This window comes from Pan paniscus, chromosome 7 (assembly GCF_029289425.2).
Source record: "Pan paniscus chromosome 7, NHGRI_mPanPan1-v2.0_pri, whole genome shotgun sequence".
NCBI lineage: Eukaryota > Metazoa > Chordata > Mammalia > Primates > Hominidae > Pan > Pan paniscus.
The window spans coordinates 148,180,516-148,200,181 of NC_073256.2; the positions used below are offsets into that span (position 1 = coordinate 148,180,516).

The window sequence follows — 19,666 nt, forward strand, 5'->3', positions numbered from 1 at the left end:
GAGAAACTAAAAATGCCTTTGCCTCTTACGGTAACAGAGAATGAAACTGGGAGTTCTTGCCGGCCACTACAGTCCTGCCCCTTCCCTGTCACCCTTTCACATATTGTATGACTCTTTCTCTCTTTTTCTACACACACACACACACACACACACACACACACACACACACACACACTAGTCTTGCCATACTCCAGAGGTGGTATGGGTAGCAGCATTGTAAGGGGGAGAGGGGCACAGAAGAAAGCAATCTGAGGGACTGGACTCCCCTTGTGGCTTTGCATAAAGAAGGTAGGGCATACCCTGCACCTTTCAGGGCCCCAGTTTCCTCATCAATACTATGAGGCTGATGGAACTCTCAAGGTTGTAAATAGAATGAAAGATAATTTTCTCAATTGCCTATTTCAGTATCTGGCATGGAGTAGGTGTTCAGTAAATGATGTTTTATCCTAATGTGAAAATTCTCTAGGCAATGTAACCATGATTGGTGTTCAATCCTAGTCCAGTGTGAACTGTTTAAATATTTATAAAATCTCAAATAATCCTGACAAGATGTCTTATACATGCGATTAATGCTGAAGCAGTCCTTTATTTTGCTTTGGCCTGAATGACAGCTGATGACCTGGAGTCTCAGCATGCATCTCTGGTTGGTTTCCTTCCTTTCAGGATGAAACCAGTATGTCTTTGCTCTTCTCCACTGGTCCTATGTGCCTCACTGTTTCGGTGTCTTGATTAAAAAGCTGTTTTTTTTTCTCATTTCTCTTTGGATTTTACATGTGGGGTTTTATCGTCTCCATCTGGTGGTCATGGTTGATACACACTGATATTCTCTCTGCTTCCATGGCTTCATCAAGAAGCTCTTGCAACAAAGACACTGACCTTAGGGAGCCTTGAGGAAACCAGGCCTGAGCCCAGTTTCAGGGAACTCCATCTGTTGAGGAGGGTGGAGTCTCCGCACCCAAGAGACTCTCAAAGACCTGAGTACATCAAGATCTGATTATTCCAGTGGCTGATTACTCATTCCCTTGGCTTTTCTTCCACTAGTTTTTCTTCAGTGGCTTAGATGAAAAATGGACCTCATCATTCTCTCCTAGCTCTGCCCTCTATGGTCCTAAGGCAAGGATCACAAACCCCAATGCTTTTAGGGGCGCTACAGGTAACATAAATGGCAGGGTACAGATGGGTAAACTGAAGAGCCATTCATAAATTAACTATAAACCAATCAACTAACCCACTGTCCAAGCCAACTGGCTCATTGGTCAGATTTGTCTCAGGGTCTTAGAGTTCGTAATCCTTGTCCTAAGGGTTTTTCATTTCCTGTTTAGCTCAGTCTGAAAATCTAGTCCTGGAAGAGCGGTATTATCCCTGCCTCTCAGACAATCCATATTGCCTTTGTAGCATCCTCAGCAAGGGGTTAGCTTTCCCAAGTTAAATGCCTCAGCAAGGGAGCCCACTACTCCAGTTCATCCACAGGCATTTTAAGAGCAGGGGCCACAGCCAGGCACAGTGGTGACCAAGGGTGATGTAGTCCCTGCTTTGTGGATCTCACTGTGTTAGGAGGATGAGATGGCCTGATGGCTCTGTCCTCGTAAGGCTCCTCCTAACACGAAACCCAAAGATGTCCCCTGTGGGCCAGTCCATGGTTCTAGACCTTCCCTTGGGAGTCTCACAGAGTAAGACCAAACCCATTCACATAATAATGCCACTTTGGGCTTTCAAAGACACCTTCAGTTCCCTCTTGAGTTACTTTCCCTTGAAGGTTAGAGGGGGAACCAAATCATTTGATTTTGTCATTTCTCACCTCCCACATCTGCTCCATTATCAAGAACTATTGATTCTATATCCTAAAGGTGTCTGTAATTCATCTTCTTCTCTCCATCTCCACTGCCACCATCCTAGGCCTCATCACCAGGGTCTTGCCTGGGCCCTTTTAGAGTCTCCTGCCTGGCTTTTTGTTGCATGATCCTCCTATCCACTCTCTATCAGTAGCCAATTGACTAGGTTACACTTAAAACTTCCAAAAGCTCCCATTGTATGTGGAAATGACCATCGCCCATGGAGCTTGACCATTAGGCTCTGTCTAGGGTTTCCCTTCACAGCACTCACCATACAACCCTTCCTCCTTCTAGTGGTCCGAATAGTGCCTAGTGCCTCCTGCCACCAACACTCATGCTCCCCTCAACAGTCATGTCCAACATGATACTATTTGGAAATAGGGTCTTTGCAGGTGTAATTAAGATGAGGTCATACTCAATTAGGGTGAGCCCTAAATCTATGACTGGTGATCTTAAAAGGAGAGTACACTTGTCCTTTTAAGAAGGGCTGTGTGAAAATGGAGAGAGAAATTAGAGCCAAGTGGCCACAGCCAAGAAACTCCTGGGCCTAACAGAAGCTGGAAAAGCCAAGGAGAGATTCTCCCCTAGACCCTATGGAGAGGGCATGAGACTCCCAGCACCTTGATTTCAGACTTCTAGACTGCCTTCATAATGTAATAAGAAAAAACAGTTTTAAGTAAAAAGAACATTAATGAGCATTTGCTACATGCTAGGCAATGGGCTAAGAAGATATATACACACATATGTATGTATATGTGCATATATGTGTATAGATATTGATATATAAATATACACACATGTATCACATATATATGCATACATACATTTATGTATATATACATGCATATATTTTATTATTTTTAATTGTGGTAAAATGCATATAACATACAATTTACCATCTTGACCTTTTTTTTTTTTTGAGATGGATTCTCAGTCTGTCGCCCAGGCTGGAGTGCAGTGGCACAATCTCAACTCACTGCAACCTCTGCCCCCCAGGTTCAAACGATACTCCTGCCTCAGCCTCCCAGGTAGCTGGGATTACAGGCGCCTGCCCCCACGCTCGGCTAATTTTTGTAATTTTTAGTAGAGACGGGGCTTCACCATCTTGGCCAGGCTGGTCTTCAACTCCTGACCTCGTGGTCCACCCGCCTGAGCCTCCCAAAGTGCTGGGATTATAGGCGTGAGCCACTGCGCCCGGCCATCTTGACCATTTTTAAGTGTATAGTTTAGTGGCATTAAGTATAGTCACATTGTCGTGCAACCATCTTCACCATCTATCTCTGGAACTCTTGTGATCTTGCAAAACTGAAATTCTGCACTCATGAAACAATAACTCCAATTCTCCCCTCCCTCCAGCTCTTGGCAACCACCATTCTACTTTTCATCTCTATGAATTTGAACACTCTAGGTACCTTATATAAGTGGAATAATATAGTATTTATTTTTTGCGAATGGCCCATTTTACTTAGCATAATGTATTCAAAATTCATCCATTGCTGTAGCATGTGTGAGAATTCCCTTCTTTTTAAAGCCTGAATAATATTCCACTTTATGTATATATCACATTTTGTTTATCTATTCGTCCATCAATGGACCCTTGGGGCTGCTTCAACTTTTTGACTATTGTAAATAATGCTTCTAGATATACAAATATGTCTTTGAGACCCTTTTTTCAATTATTTTGGGTATATAACCAGAAGTGAAATTGTTGTGTATATATACATACGTACACATACACATACATATATATACATATATATACACACACACATGCATATGCACATACAACTTTAAAATTCCAATGTAGTCTTTCAATGGAGACCTTATTATATCCATCTTGTAGATGAGGTGCCTGAGGTTGGGAGGCCATGTGTAAATTTCATAGTGCTAGGAGTTTCTCCTTTCTCATGCACTCACATGATGACAGTGAAATTCTCCCAGAGTTTGGGATCAATGTGAACAACTGCACATCACCCACCACCACCCTTTCTCACTGGCTAGACCAGCCCCTGGCTCACCTCATTGTCGCGGTCCTTTTCTAGGAAATGGCGGGCCACATGGCTGGGTAAGATATTCCGGAGCATGTTCTCATTGTGTTCCCTCAGCTCCTTCATCTCATTGATCTCCTCTTTGGCCTGTACTCGCCAAAGGAAGTCCAGGCGGGCTGTGTACTCCAGCTGCAGTACATGTGAGAGAAAGAGAAGAATGAGGTAAACTTCTGAGGTGTAGGCTTCAGGCACAGACAACTGGGAGGCAGGAAAGGCTTCTCTGGAACTCTTCACAAATGAAACAGAGCCTGATCTGAATATTTTGGGAGGCATTTTGTTGGAAGCCAAGTGATCAGAGAATGATTAGGTTTCACAGGGATGTGTGCCTGCCTTTCACAGCATTATTGCCCCCTGTGATTTCATACTTGTTTGTGTGATTACCTGATAATGTTAGTGTCCTCTACTAGACTGTCAATGTTGTATGGTGTATTAGTCCATTCTCGTGGTGCTAATCAAAATACACCCAAGACTGGATAATTTATAAAGGAAAGAGGTTTAATGGACTTCTAGTTCCACATGGCTGAGGAGGCCTCACAATCATGGCGGAAGATGAAGGAAGAGCAAAGGAACCTCTTACATGGCAGCAGGCAAGTGAGAGCTTTTGCAGGGGAACTCCCATTTATAAAACCATCAGATCTCATGAAAGTCATTCACTACCATGAGAACAGTATGGGGGAAACTGCCCCCATGGCTCAGTTATCTCCACCTGGACCCATCCTTGACATATGGGGATTACTATAATTCAGGGTGAGATTTGGGTGGGAACACAGCCAAACCATATCATATGGTCAGAGGTGCTTCTATCTGTTCGACTTTACATCCTTACTGTTACAGACTGAATGTCTGTGTCCCTCTCAAATTCATATATTGGAGCCCTAACCCCCAATGTGATGGCATTTAGAGATGGAAACTTCGGGATGTAATTAGGGTCGATGAGGTCATGCTGGTGTATCCCTCAGGATGAGATTACTGCCCTTGTAGGAAGAGACATGAGAACACTCGCTCTTTCTCTCTCCACATGCACACACTAAAAAAAGGCCAGGTTGGGATACAGCAAGCAGGTAGCCAGCCATCTGCAAGCCAGATAAGAGCCCTCATCAGAAAACAAACCCTTCCAGATCTTGACCTTGGACTTCTCAGCCTCCAGAACCATGAGAAGATAAATTTCTGTTGTTAAATACACTCAGTCTATGGCATATTGTTATGTACGACAGGTGGAGATACGAATACACTTACCACGTAGTAACACGTTTGGCACAGGGCAGGCACTTAATATTTGATGGCTCATTAAATAAGTTATCATAGTAAAACTAGCTAACACTTACATGGTGCTTATCATATACCAGGAATGTTTTTAAACAATATACATATATTAAATCCTTTAATCCATGTAATAGCCCTAATAGGAAGGTATTATTGTCATTTCTTATCTTACAGATAAGAAAATCAAAGCAAACATGAATTAATAACTTGACTAAGATCACACATGAGTTAGTGGAAGCCAGGATTTGAACTTGATTCAAAAATCAGAATATAGAATCTGAGTTGTTAACCACTAGGTAATATAGAATAAATGAATGAACTCATTAGTGAAAGGATTACAGATTTAGTTGCTAGACAGATATAGCTTAGAGTTCTAGTTCCACATTTACACACTTTAACCCTGGACAAGTTACTTCATCTCAGTTTCCTCATCTCTGAAATTGATGTGAACATCAGTGACCATGCAGGGGCGGAATAGGCATTATAGGAAGTTATAGATAAACACATGGCACATATTAGGCACTCAATACACATTGGTTCCCTCTTGTCCTAGCCTCCCCTCTCATGAGAAGGTGCACAGTGTCCTTTCCAAAGGATCTCACAGCCCATTTTTACTGCAGTTCTGCGTATGTCATTATTTCAGTCTTTAACTGTTGACATGAACAGTATGCTGCCCTGGTAAACACATGGTGAGCTGCCCTGAATTCAAGGGCTTAGACAGTTCAGATAGCTTCTTTTCTTTAAAAAAAAATTTTAAAGTATCAGTGGATGGCAAAAGTATGAAAAGACCATATGCAAAAGGTTATCCATTCAGCAGAATTTTTAATAACAAAGGCTGAAAACAAACCAAATGTTCATTTTTTTGGCTGAATAAACTTTAGTACAGAAATATCATTGAACATGATGCAGCTATTAAAAAGAAATGAAGACTATCTCTCCATACTTTGAGGAACTGGTCTCCAAGAGGAGAAAAGTGTATATAGTATGCTACCATTTATCTAAGAAAGATTGATCTCTTTATCCACATGCATGCACACACACATATTTCTTAATTATTTTTTTTTCTTTTTTTTTTTTTTTTGAGACAGAGTCTCGCTCTGTCGCCCAGGCTGGAGTGCAGTGGCACTATCTCAGCTCACTGCAAGCTCCGCCCCTCGGGTTCACCCCATTCTCCTGCCTCAGCCTCCCGAGTAGCTGGGATCACAGGTGCCTGCCACCACGCCCAGCTAATTTTTTGTATTTTTAGTAGAGACGGGGTTTCACCGTGTTAGCCAGGATGGTCTTGATCTCCTGACCTCGTGATCCACCCGCCTCAGCCTCCCAAAGTGCTGGGATTACAGGCATGAGCCACTGTGACTGGCCTTCTTAATTAATTTATTAAAACATTAACATATAAACCATTTTACATTTTATAAAATGGTTTATATTTTAATCTATGAAATGACAAAGGAAGGGAATGGTGTGGGAAAATAGGGATAGAATTTAAATTTCTTTAATTATGTCTTGTTTTAAGTAAATAACTTTAGAATCATTCCAATATTTTACTTATTAAACTAAATCTATTATCAAAAAACTCTGTAAAAACAAATAACCAAGCATACAACCCAACAAATGAGCCTACACAGAGAGGAACTATATCAGATGTCCTTTTGCACAATAATTTGATGACATGCTGCCAGAGGGAAATACCCTAAGGATAAAAAGAGCTCAACAAGAATGTCAAAACTGTTTATAATAATCACATTATAGGTGGTAACAATTGTATTAATATACTTAGACTATTATAGTGAATCACAAGATAAAGTAAATGAGTAACTGTGTTGGTGTCATTAAAACTGGAATTTTGGGGAAGAGAAAAAGGAGCTGCAGATATAAGATTGATGAAGTTAAGTCAAAAGCTTGTGGTCCTCATTATGAAGTGGAAGTATCACACTGTGAACTCATGATGTATAGATTTCCTAGCTCTGCTCACTGAAATCAAGTTCTAGAAACAATGAAAACTTAGTAGTAATAACTCTCAGTGTCCAGATTGTGGTTTCTAAATATCAGTTCCTACAAAAAAATTCCCATTCCCTTCAGAGGTGCCCAAATTTTAGGTACTTTTAATTATGTCTTGTTTTAAGTAAATGACTTTATTGGAAGATTTTTTAATATGAGAAACCAGGAGTCTATCAGAGACTACCAGGGTTATGTCAAAATGATGCAAAAGCCAACTTGAATGAGCTCCCACTAGTCAAAGATGTGACACGTTTAGCTTAATAAGACTAATAACTGCAATGAATTGAAACACAGAGAATATGGTAAAATGCGTAAATTCAAAATGACACCTAAAAACCAGAACCTCATGGTCACCTCTGAATGATGCTAGGGAAAAAACTTATGGGGAAACTTAAACAAACTTACAGGGAAAAAATTCAGCATTTATCTTTGCTTTATGAATTGTACTTCCAGGTAACAAATAGTGAGGAGATGGTTCTCTTTAGTAATGTATTCCAGCTAATAAATTATGGAGAACTGATAGGATTAGCATATCACTGTATAAAATAAGTGAATATAGGCGATTATCATAAGCAGCTGCTAACATCACAAAAAGATAAGGAGACATTATGCACCCCCTAATTGTAGTCTATAAAACCAACCAATTAAATGTTTTGCAGAAATCATTAAACCTGAATCTCACCAAGCTTCTGGACAGAAATACAGTACAAACAAAACAAAACAAAACAAAAACAAAGGACAGGGGAATTTCTTAAATGCCTTAGAGAATGCAATCAATAAACTGTAAGAAATGACAGCCCTGGAAGGTTGAGTCTCTCAAGGTCACCTATTCTTGAAGTGGAGTTACTAGGACTCAAGCAAGAATATTTGGTTCCAAGGCTTGAGTCTTTCCTTCTGAGCCACACAATCTCAGGTGCCTGCCATTATCACACCTGGAAGTTACTGGAGACAGGACCTCATTATTCTCTTTCTCCTTGTGGAGGCGTGGCTTCCTCTGCTAAAACCGAAGATGCCCAGGCAAAGCCCAAACCTCCAGGGCTACCAGTGAATCAGGCACCAGGTGGGAGGCACCCAATTGTTTGCTGTCTCTGTTCAATGTTGAGAATGTTCACCTGCCTCAGAGGAGGAAGTGTTTGGCATGTCATTTCCACATATGTGCAAGATAAAAATTTCCAATTATTCAGTTACATAACCACCTCCATCCCTCTGGAGATGTTTAATTACACATGCCCCCACCAGACGCTTCTGCGTACCAGGCATCAGTGGGCATTATTCAGCCCCTATTAAAAATAGAGGGCCTCTGAGTCACAAGGGAAAACCAGTAGAAGCAGGGAGCAAGCCCAGGAGTGGGCAGGCTTGATCGGAGATTAACAGGACCCAAAACGATGCTGCAGATAGAAGACACTTGAAGTGATACAACCCTGCAGAAAGCCGCCCCTATCACAGGGAGGCAGTGGCATGTGAAGGAAACAGAATGGAACTAGGAGTTCGAGCATTTGGATTCCCGCTCCAGTCTGGCGTTTCTTACAGGCTTTGTGACCTCAGGGCACTTCGATCTCTGTTCTTGTCTTAGGACCAGATGGCTAACAATACCTGCCTTGTTTTTGTCATCAGCTTATTTTTAAAGTAAAATATTAATAGCTATCAATTTTGAAAATTTATATGTGCGAGCCACTGGGATAAGTACATTACAATTATATTCTCATATAACACTCTAACAATCCTATAAAGTAGAACTTGTTATTATCATACCCATTTTACAGGTGAGGAAACTGAAAATCAGAAAGGTAAGTAAACTGTTGAAAGTCACATAGCTACTAAGTGGCAGAGTTGGGGTTTTAATACTATCTGCCCAATTCCAAAGCCTGTACTTGTAACTGCTATAGTGATGAGATGTGGTTATATAATTTCAAAGCCTTTTGAAAGTTAAAAATAAAAGGGAAAAATATCAGATGTCACTTAAACCCAGTCACTCAGACCCTCACTGAATACTTAGATACCCGTACTTTACCTATAATCTTAATGCAATTAGGTTATCTGCTTTCCCAGGGTAAATGGAGCATAGGATAAATCAAATCTGAATGTTATTAGGGTACCATTTGAGGAAGGCACTGACAGGGCACAAAGTAATTCCCTAAGGTGACAGAAGAGACAGAACCATTCTCCTTTTTATGGAATGATGACCCTTACCCAGAACTTGTTCTCTCAGCTATTTCCAGGGATTTCTCACTTGTCAATTTAAAACCTGTGTAATTGAGTGAGCATATGTTTGTCTGTAGGATGATGGCCTTGTCTAAATCTGTTTTCATAGTTCTCAAATGGATTGTCATTTGTGTGTCAGACTAAGGCATTCTCCCCTAGAAATGAAAGCTGTCAAGTAGCAGAAGACAAGACCCCAGTCCTCACAGATAGCTGGAAAGACCTAAAAACAGGAATTCTAGAAATGGCTAGACTGACATTTGGCCTAGTGTTTCATCATAATTTCAGCCAAAATGGGAAAACAAGTCAAAGCATATTGCAAGATGCAGTATCCTGGGTCACTGTGTTCGTATGCAGACAGCATCTTTGTTCTGCTCTGATCAGCCCAGTGAAGTGGAAAGAGTAGGCTTTGAAGACAGATCAGGATTTGAATTCTGGTCCTCCTACTTACTAACTGAATAGCCTTACTTTCATCGTCCATAAAACAGGAGTAATAATAACTTCCATTCCAGGTTGTTGATAGGATTAAATGAGAATAGAGAGAAAGTGCTAGGCACATAGTAGGGACTCAATAAATATTAATTCTTTATTCATTTCCTTCACTTGCCAAGTTTTAGTATTATCTATTTTTTTCTTGACTACACTGTACAATCCCCTTTATTACAAATAACTTTAAATATGTGTCTCTGTGTTCTTGGGGTTTTGGGCTGTTTCATCCCTATTTTCTCAGGGTTCGTTACCTCCGTTTCCATGGTGATTTCCCAGCAATGTGCTTCTATTTCTGGTCTGGCTGACAGTCTCCTTGCTGTGCTTTCCTCCTTTTCTGGTTATGGTTTTTGAAGTACACACAGACCACAGAAAGATGGACAAAGATCCAGAGAAGGGTAGTGAGGGAGGCAGTGCCTGATTTCTACCAGGGGGTGAGAATCTCCCCAAGCGACGAACGTTCATGGGTTGGAGTTCACCTGGAGAAGACCTACTGGTCTTTGAGAACCCTGCCTAGATGTTCCTATGAAGAATAATTTTCTTTCTCGAAGTCCCTAGCCAAGTCTGTTCCACACATAACATGTTTGCATTATTTGGGGTCAGCTCTACTCCAGGAGACTGGACCAGAGCTGGGATTTTGTACAGTTCTGCCCACAGTGCCCACTCCAGATTCTGGTAAAGAGTAGGGGCTCATGGAAAGCATAATCCATATGGCAGGCATTTTATCTAATTAGGACAGATCTGTAATGAAGTCTTTATTATAAACAATGCAAGTCAGTGCACAAAATTCTACACACAATAATCTGCAACGCTTCCTCAAGACAGCCCTATTTAGGTATTACTAATTTATTTTAGAGTTGAGGAAACTGAGGCTCATGGAGATAAGTAACTTGCCCAAGATCATACATTGCTGAGAGTAAGAACTGTGATTAGAATCCAGGCTCAGCTGAACCCAAATGTTTACCTAATATAGCACACAACTTTTGTAGTAGTAATAATTTCATCCAGGCAACAGAATTGGGAGGGATCCCAGTTTGTCTTAGGCAGAAATTGAAAGCTCTTTCACTAGGATGATATTTTGAAAGAGATGTATCCAAAGGTCCTTAAAACCACATTGTTTACCAGATCTTCTCCAGCTTTGTTTTTCATTAGGTGGTCTTTATTAGGAATTGATTCTTTAAGAACCTCAACTTGCCACAGGCAGCTAAAAGTTATTTGCTGCAAAGAGCAGCAGAGGCCAGTTTGATGGTAACAAGAAATGTCAGGTAACAGAGCAGTCAGAGCGAAATGTTAGATTACCTGCTGTCCATGGTAGAACACAGCCAGGAGGAACATGGCCATCAGTAGCAGTGATGCCTCCTTGGTCCCCAGGAAATCTCTGTTGGAAGAAAAAAGGAACTGATAACCATGGGGGGACTTCAAGGAGACCATTGAGAAAACTGAGGTTCAGAAAGGAGTGGTATAAAAAGAAAAAAACACACATCTTTTCAGCACCTATTATGTGATAGTGGCTGCTCTAAGGGTTTGCACATTGGCTAATTCAAAAATCAATTGACCCCCAAGGGTATGAGGTGACCCAGAACACATATGGTGAAAGAGATTCTAGAGTCTAGCATCTAGATGGTACACTCACATTAATAATAATGTTTTCTATGTGCAGAACACATTTTATAGATTTTAAATAGCCTTTATACTTTCCTATCACAAAATCCATGTGAAGATGGAATCTAGCTTTATGCTAAAAAAACCTTCCCAGCTTATACTGGGCCAGGCACAGTTCAACTCATCAGGATTGGACAGGGACTTAGACTTAGGAGTGAAAATGTACATTCTTAGGGAGGTATTTTGCATATGAGGATTAAGAGGACCAAATAACTCTGTGGGCTGGGACAAGAGTCAAATCTGTGAATACCTTGGAGAAAAGATGCTAACAATAGATGATACTAATTATTATGCTTCTATAGACCCAGAGAAGCACATAATTATTGAGCATCTACTGTGTGCCAGGCATAATATTCTGGGATATAGAGATGAAGAAGGCATGTTGTCTTTGTCCTCGAAACATTAAGTAAGAGAAATAAATACACAGATAATTTTATAATATGATAAACTCCGTGGAAAGGATACATCCTTGTTGCCATAGGAATACACGGGAAAAAAAGCAACCCAGGCTGGGTGTTCAGGGAAGGCTGAAGAGCTGAATCCTAAAAGATAAGACTTCACAAGGAAAAAGTGGGATGGGTTCTCTAGGTACAGGACATCTATTTTGCTTAGCTAGGTGGTTTATAGGTCTCCAGTATGGGGATAAAAAATATATGTCATATATCATGTTTGAAGCCATATGTAGACTCAGGAGGAGGGAGTGCTAACCGAGCTGTCCACTGTGAGTGCTAAAGTGAAGAGGGCTGGACTGTGAGCCACACATTGTCATCCTGCATTTTAGGGCTGAGGAGTCATCCATCCATTCATGAATCCATGAATCCATGAATCCATGAATCCATCCATCCATCCATCCATGAATCCATCCATCCATCCATCCATCCATCCATCCATCCATCCATCCATCCTTCCAGCCATCCACCATCACCATCAGGCTTATTTTGAGAACATAGACACATTCCAGTACCATCCTTTTATTCTTTCATGTCACTCAATTCTCTAGCCTCTGAAGTTTGTGGACCCCTGAATAAAGATTAAAGACATGAGGTTTGGACTCATGAAGATCCAGGTTCCAATGTCAGCTTTTCTACTGACCAGTTGTTTGACCTTGGAAAGGTCATTTAACATCTCTGAGCCTCAGTTGAATGTATTTAATAGTGTATACCTCTATAATTGTGAGGATTAAATGAGTTAATCATGGTAATGTGCTTGGCACAGTGCCTGGCCCACATTTCCCCCTTGCCACCCTGTGAAGCACCTGGCACATCATCTTGCTCATGGTGGTGGAGCTTTAAAAAGTCACTTGTTCACATTGCTTAGTTTGAATGAGCATGTCCTGCGTTCAGCTCCTCCTTGTGACTCCTTCCCAAATCCCTGCTCTGCCTGGCACTTTGGATATCCTTTGCTTTGCCATACAGAAGACTTTAAGCCCAGAAATTTATCATTTGAAACACATTTTCAAGAGAAAACACAAATACCTGTTGAATTATTTTGAAAGCAGTGATTGACCAAAAATAGAAAGATGACTAGACAAAACTCAGAAGAAAAAGTAACAGAAAATTATGAACAATTTTTGAGTCATTCACTGTATTGCACATGGAAAAAACAGCCTGAGCACAGACTGCAGAATATGCACAGTAAGTCAGCCAGGCTGAGGAGCATCCCAAAAGAACTGTGGTTTGAGATTAGAAAGTTTTTATTTTTGTAGTTTCAATGATTCCTTAAAGAACTTTCAAAGAGAGCCAAATGACTGAAATCTGTACTGTATTACAATGCTTTGCTTAATATTGGTTGTCAGGGACTTAAAACCAAGAACATGTTGAACTAATTTATTTGTATTAATAAAATCACTGAGTTAATACTATCATCTCTTTATGCTAATAGAAAGGAACATTCTTAAGTGAAAACCCATGTAGCATAATGTAATTTTCAGGGCTATAACAATCTTTAGAGATCATCTTATCTGATGTATCACAAAAATTAATATCTGAGTGTTATTCATTACAGAAATATTTATGCTAATTATAGTGAGTTTGGAAGCTAATAAAGATGCACGTATAACAAAATAAAAACTGCCCTTAAGCCTACCACCCAGAGAAGACAATGGTTAAAATTTTGGAGTTAACTAAATGTCAATTCCTTTTACCCCATACAAAAAAGTATGTTTACAAATTTAGGATTGCATAGCTCTCATACTGTTTTGTAAGCTACTTCAGACTTACTAAAAATTATGAAAATAATTTCAAGTAATTAAGTACCTTTTGTGCACTTAGCAGATTTATTCTAGTTAATATTATGTGCACCACACATAACGTAATATCCCTTGCAGCCTTTTATTTTACAGGTAGAGACTGAGGCCCACGGAGGAGTAGTCATTTTCCCAAGGTCACATAGCTCATTTGTGTCAGAGCCAGGATGAGAACTCATATCTTAGGCACCAAATTCAGCATGTTCATTATAGCACATTTGACCCCGAATTTTTAGTTTACTATTAGCTCCCTATTGCTTCTATGACACTCATAATAAACCATTCAGCTTGAATTTATCTTTTATTCTGTTGTCATAATAATGACTGTAAGTGCTAATTTTATGCCATACTCTAATAACCACTTTACATATTCTGCCTACTTTAATTGTCATATCAACAATCAAGATACTATTATCCCCATTCTAGAAAAAAAATCCAAGACTGAGATGTTAAAAAATTTAACTTAATTAGCTAGCGAACAGTGAAGACTAGCTATCAATACAGATCTCAGTGGTATTTTTCAGTAGCTACAATGCCCTCCTCTATGTACCTACTTATAATTGCTTGCCCTTAAGGTCCCAAAGGATAAAAATAATGCCTTATTCATCTATGAACCTGCAGGGCCTAGTAAAAACCCACAGAAAACAATGTAATGTGTATTGAATGGATACATGGACGAATTCATGAAGGTCGTGTGATGTTGGACAAATGTTATTTGGCTTTGACTCTACACGTGGATTATTTCCTGGTTGTTCATTCCTCCTATCGACCCTGCTGTTTCATGTGGATTAGTGCAATAGCTAGAACTGGTTCAGTAATTTGTGGACCCACTGTAAAATGAAAATGCAGGGGTTTCTTGAAATTTTTTTTTAGAGAATTTCAAGATGGTGAAAGCAGGGCATTAAACAAAGCAAGGCCCTTCTGAGTGCAGAGCCCTATGTGAATGCACGGGCCACATGTCCATGAAGCTGGCCATTACAGTTGCCTCCCAAATAGTCTTTCTGCATCCATTCTTATCCCCATCTAGTCCTTTAGTTGTAGCAGACAGTGTTCTTTTGAACTACCTCAACTTCTCATTGGTTAAAATCCTTTTGTGCATCCCAAAACCTTCTTGATTCTTTTTAATTTTATTTTTAATTGATGTATAATAATTGTACATATTTATAGGGCACAGAGCGATGTTTCAATACATGTGTACTGTGTATAATGATCAAGGCAGGTTAATTAGCATATTCACTACCTCACATATTTATCATTTCTTTGTGAACATTCAAAACCCTCTCTTCTAGCTATTTAAAAACATACAGTAAATTATTGTCAATTATAGTCACCCTGCAGTGCTATAGAACACTAAACATATTCCTCTTATCTAGTTGAATTTTGTGTCTATTAACCAACCCCTCTCTGTAGGAAGGACTGATGTGTTATACAACACTGAAATGTTGCAGGTGTCTGTTTTCATGATTGGGTAGCAAGATCTGCATCACTTATCTTAATTCTAGTTTTGTGGCATTTGCCTTGAAAGGCTGAAGATGATGAATGGGAAGTGTGCCCAAGTTCAAGTGTACTGTGCCCTGTGATTTGTATTCATATTTTGTGTTGTGTAACTCAGACTGATGAGGTGCACTTGGCCCAAGTGAAGTAGTTTCCATCATAAACCTGGAAAAGTTCCTGTTTTAAGGCTGGGCCTAGAGAAGATCAGTTCTGCTTCTAAAAAGTCTGATGTGTCTTTATGCAGACATTGTTTTCTGCAACAGTATGGTCACTGATGAGGCACTTGAGGATGGAAATCTTGAATCTTCCTTGAAGAATGTGGCTAACCTCTTCACTGTGTCCTGCCTATACTGACCTAATTTTTACTTTTTAATTGAGCAGACCTTGATTGATTTACTCTGGTGTGGTCTGTGCCTGGTCTTTCTGTCTCTCTGCCTCCTTATTGATCCATCAGCATAGTGGCCACACAGGTGGTCATCCTGAGACACTAAAGAGACTCAGCTGCATGGACTGAAATTATCCTGGAGGACTACTTCCACAGGATCTTTCAGCCACAGTACTGGGCATGGCAACAAAGTTGGAGACCTCCTAGGGTTATTTTCACTTTGATGAATATTCTCGTATAAACATGAGAGTAGAATTGGAAATGGTTCAGTGAAAAGTACATTGAACCTGGTTGGCATAAAGAATTGCATTCCAGAACTGGCTTTGTCATATACTAGTAGTTCATAGTTTCCCTATCATTAAAAGAAGACTGAATCTTCCTACGTTTGAAAAGAGGAAGATGGCACTCACATCAAAAGGTTATCAAGATGTTTAAATGAGATGATAAATTAGAAAGAGACATATGAACTATTAAGTATTGTATATATATGAGAGAAAATTGATATATGGCTACTATCATCAGTCTTTACAATTCTGGTTATTTATGAGGACTGTGTGGACAAATGAACTTTTCCGATGTAATAAACAAGTGGGGATCAAACTGAAACAATTTTAGGTCAGAAAAAATCTTTTCTCCACCACATGGCTTCTAGATTCTGCCAGTGCCAATTTTCTTTAATTCCCTCCAAATGCTTTTAGATAAGTGTTTTTCCTAGATACTATCTATTCTAACTCATTCTCATTCATGAGAATGGTAGTACATTTTATGTCTCATCTGGTAGTACATTTTATGTCTGAAATGCCTTCAACATCTAACATTATTGGTATAATCTTGCAATGATTATTTTGGTAACCATGGCTTATCTGCAGCCTGGAGACCTCTGAGAAGCCCCTACACATGCTGTTTAGCCTCCAGATGCCAGAAGGCGGAAACAGCAGTGTCATGAATAAAGCTGTGGGTGTGTGGGGTGGGATGGGGTGGGAGGAAGCTAGATACCAAAACAAAAGGCAGAGGTGGTATTTGTTGCTTTTGTAAGCATCTTCTTTGTAACAACAGGTGCACAGTAGATCTTAAGATATTTTGTTGAACATCACACACCAGGGCCTGTTGTGGGGTGGGGGGTTGGGGGAGGGATAGCATTAGGAGAAGTACCTAATGTAAATGACGAGTTAATGGGTGCAGCAAACCAACACGGCACATGTATATGTATGTAACAAACCTGCACATGGTGCACATGTACCCCAGAACTTAAAGTACAAAAAAAAGATGTTTTGTTGAATTAAAATATATGTTCTTGATGTTCTGCTGGAAGCAGATGAGTAGTATGAGTACTTTGATATAGGAGTTAAGAAGAAATTTCTTAGGTAGATAGTGAGGGTATGGAAGTCTTCATTAAGGTTTCTCTTTTAATGAAGAGCATCCCCAAATTATTTTCCTTTCTAACAAGGGCAGCCTGTAAAATCCAGCTGCAGACACAGATGCTGGCAAGTTGTGCCAATCATGTTCAAGATGGTGGCTCCATCTTCTCTTCTCTTTGTCATCCAAGTGTACAGTAAGGAGCAGACAAGATGGCACTGGTCAACTGGAAAGTCCATTTGCATAATAAGATCAGGGTGGGGCAGCCAGCTTTCCCCATGCTGTATGTAAACATCATACCTGATTGAACCAATCTGTGAGCCTATGTAAATTAGACACCACCTCCTCAAACCTGACTATAAAATCCGGCACATCTGCTGCTGGCCAGTCTTTTCTCTTGGAAGTCCCCTCTTTTCACTAAAGAGAGAGCTAGTTTCCTTTCTCTTCCTTTCTCTTTCTTTTGTCTATTAAACCCCACTCCTAAACCACTTGTGTATGTCTGTGTCCTAAATTTTCCTGGCACAAGATGACAAGCCCAGGTATCTACCCCAGACAATGTAGCTGCTTCATATTGGGGACCTCATCTGGGATACCAAGGTACAACATTCATTGAAATGGTAAATAGAGGAGTGGACTCCAACTCTGTCCTTTCATTTTGGAGCTCTCGGCCTCCATTTTAGAACTAAATAAAATCAAATCAATAACAGGCATCTGTCAGCCAGTTAAAAATATGGTTAGTGTTGCTGCTGTTCTTAAAGACTCAGATATGATCATTACTGGGGAGAACATGGAGAATCCTGGTTGCTGGGCATGTTGGCTGTGTTTGAACTGGCTTCCTTTCAAGGAGGACTTAGTCTTCGTGTGGGGCTGGAAGAGGTTCTGGAGCAACTGAGGATTTCCAGCTGGGGCTAACCCCTGGGGTTATCCAAAGGCTTCTGAACTGACCCCAGCCTCCAACTGCCTGATGGGGTGTTGGCAACAGGATCTCCAACTTTCCTATTGTAGTTTCCTCCTTTCCTGTCTGAGACAGCCATGTCTCCTATCCTCTCTGTGTATGCAATGTAGGGGAAATTTTACAAAAGTAATCTTGTTTGGCAAGATTAGGGAATGTCATAGTAACTAGGCATATAGCTCAAGGGAAGGCGTACTTGTGATTTTTGAGGAACAGAGGGTCCCCCCGACCCACAGTGAGTGTCTCTCTCTGCCCTTGGTCTGGAGGGCACATGGCACTTCCAAGTCACTCTGTGCCCTTTGTCTGGAGAGCACATGGCATTTCCAGGTCTCTCTCTGCCCTTGGCCTAGAGACCACATGGCATTTCCAGGTCTCTCTCTGCCCTTGGTCTGGAAAGCACATGGCGTTTCAAGGTTAACAGTGCCACCTAGTGGAATAGGGATCCTTTCCATGAGGCAGATTGTTGGTCTTTTTCTGAAACACCCTAGCTTCCCAATTCTCCCTTTTTGTGCCCCTCTACTAAAAACCAGGCTTTATGCTGCTTTGGTGAATGGGAAAATTCTGTCTTCAACAATTAGGAGTAAAATATCTTCTGAAACCAAATTTTAGTCTCAATACTGTCCCATCAGTAGGTAAATGGCCATTTGGTCCTTACATTTTTTAAGGCACCTATTCTGCCTCCAGTTAGAATGGTACTTACTTAGTAAGGGGATTTTAAGTTTGGAAGTTAACCAGAACCATTCTTGGAAGGTGAACACTTTAGCACCGGTGATAATGGCAGGGTATAGAGCTCAAACCAGCACACTTCCTTTATAAAGGAGGGAAGTGTAACAGTTGCCCAAGTGTAAATGTCACACAGTCTCTCCTGAGATCCATTTCTTTTTGGCTGGGGGAACCAGGCAGGTCACAAAAGTCTAGATAGTCAAAGGGAAATCACAGGCAGAGCACTAGAGTTGCATGGGTGAGCGTGAAAAATCCCAATTACCTAGTTCCTCTGGTTCCATGGCCGAGGTCACACCTGCAACCATGGGTGGCACATTCAACACGGTGCCTGGATAAGCCAGTTTATCGATCTGGGTAGGCAAGCTGATCCATCAAGGGCAGGGTTTATAAAATATCTTAAGCACTGATCTTGAGAGCAGTTTGAAGAGGGTCAAAATCTTGTAGCCTCTAGCTGTGTGACTCCTAAGCCATGGTTTCTAATCTTGTGGCTAGTTTCTTGGTCTGGTCCCCAGGAAAGAGGGAAGTATATCTTAGGAAGGGGCTGGTATCATCTTTGTTTTAGATTGTGAACTGTAAACTTCTTATTGGGTTTGGTAATATGTCACATCCTGGCTATGAAAAGAAGTTTATAAAGGAAAGAGATTTTATGTAAGAAAGGATCTTGTATGATAAATACTTGTCCTAAAGACAATAGTTGGTTGTTTAAAAGAAGGATGTTTAGGACAAGTCAGAAGGTTTAAACATGTTGTAGATGGTTCACGGAAGTCACGAAAGGATTATAAGGAAGGTAAATACTTGTCCTAAAAAGAATAGTTGGTTGTTTAAAAAGAAGGATGTTTGGGACAAGTTGGAAAGTTTAGGCATGTCTTACATGGTCTATGGTAGTCATGAAAGGATTAATAATTGCAGGAAAGATTTAGCCAAGGTTAACACTAAAGTTACTCTAGCCACCCAAATCCAATGCCACTTATCCTAAAAGGAATGTTACTTCTATATTGACATTTCAGCAACATCTGGTGGAGG

The 19,666-nt window shown here is 40.4% G+C and overlaps 1 protein-coding gene across 4 annotated transcripts in view; it reads right to left on the reverse strand.

The window, feature by feature from the left end:
* Positions 1 to 19,666, reverse strand: part of ADCY8 (adenylate cyclase 8) — a 261,872-nt gene that overhangs the window by 29,641 nt on the left and 212,565 nt on the right. For all 4 annotated transcript variants that reach the window (XM_055116960.2, XM_034966610.3, XM_008955471.4 and 1 more), the window contains 2 exons: positions 11,126 to 11,204; positions 3,851 to 4,009 (listed from right to left, as the gene is read on the reverse strand). In XM_055116960.2, coding sequence (XP_054972935.1) covers positions 3,851 to 4,009; positions 11,126 to 11,204 — 238 coding nt within the window. The remainder of the gene's footprint in view (positions 1 to 3,850; positions 4,010 to 11,125; positions 11,205 to 19,666) is intronic.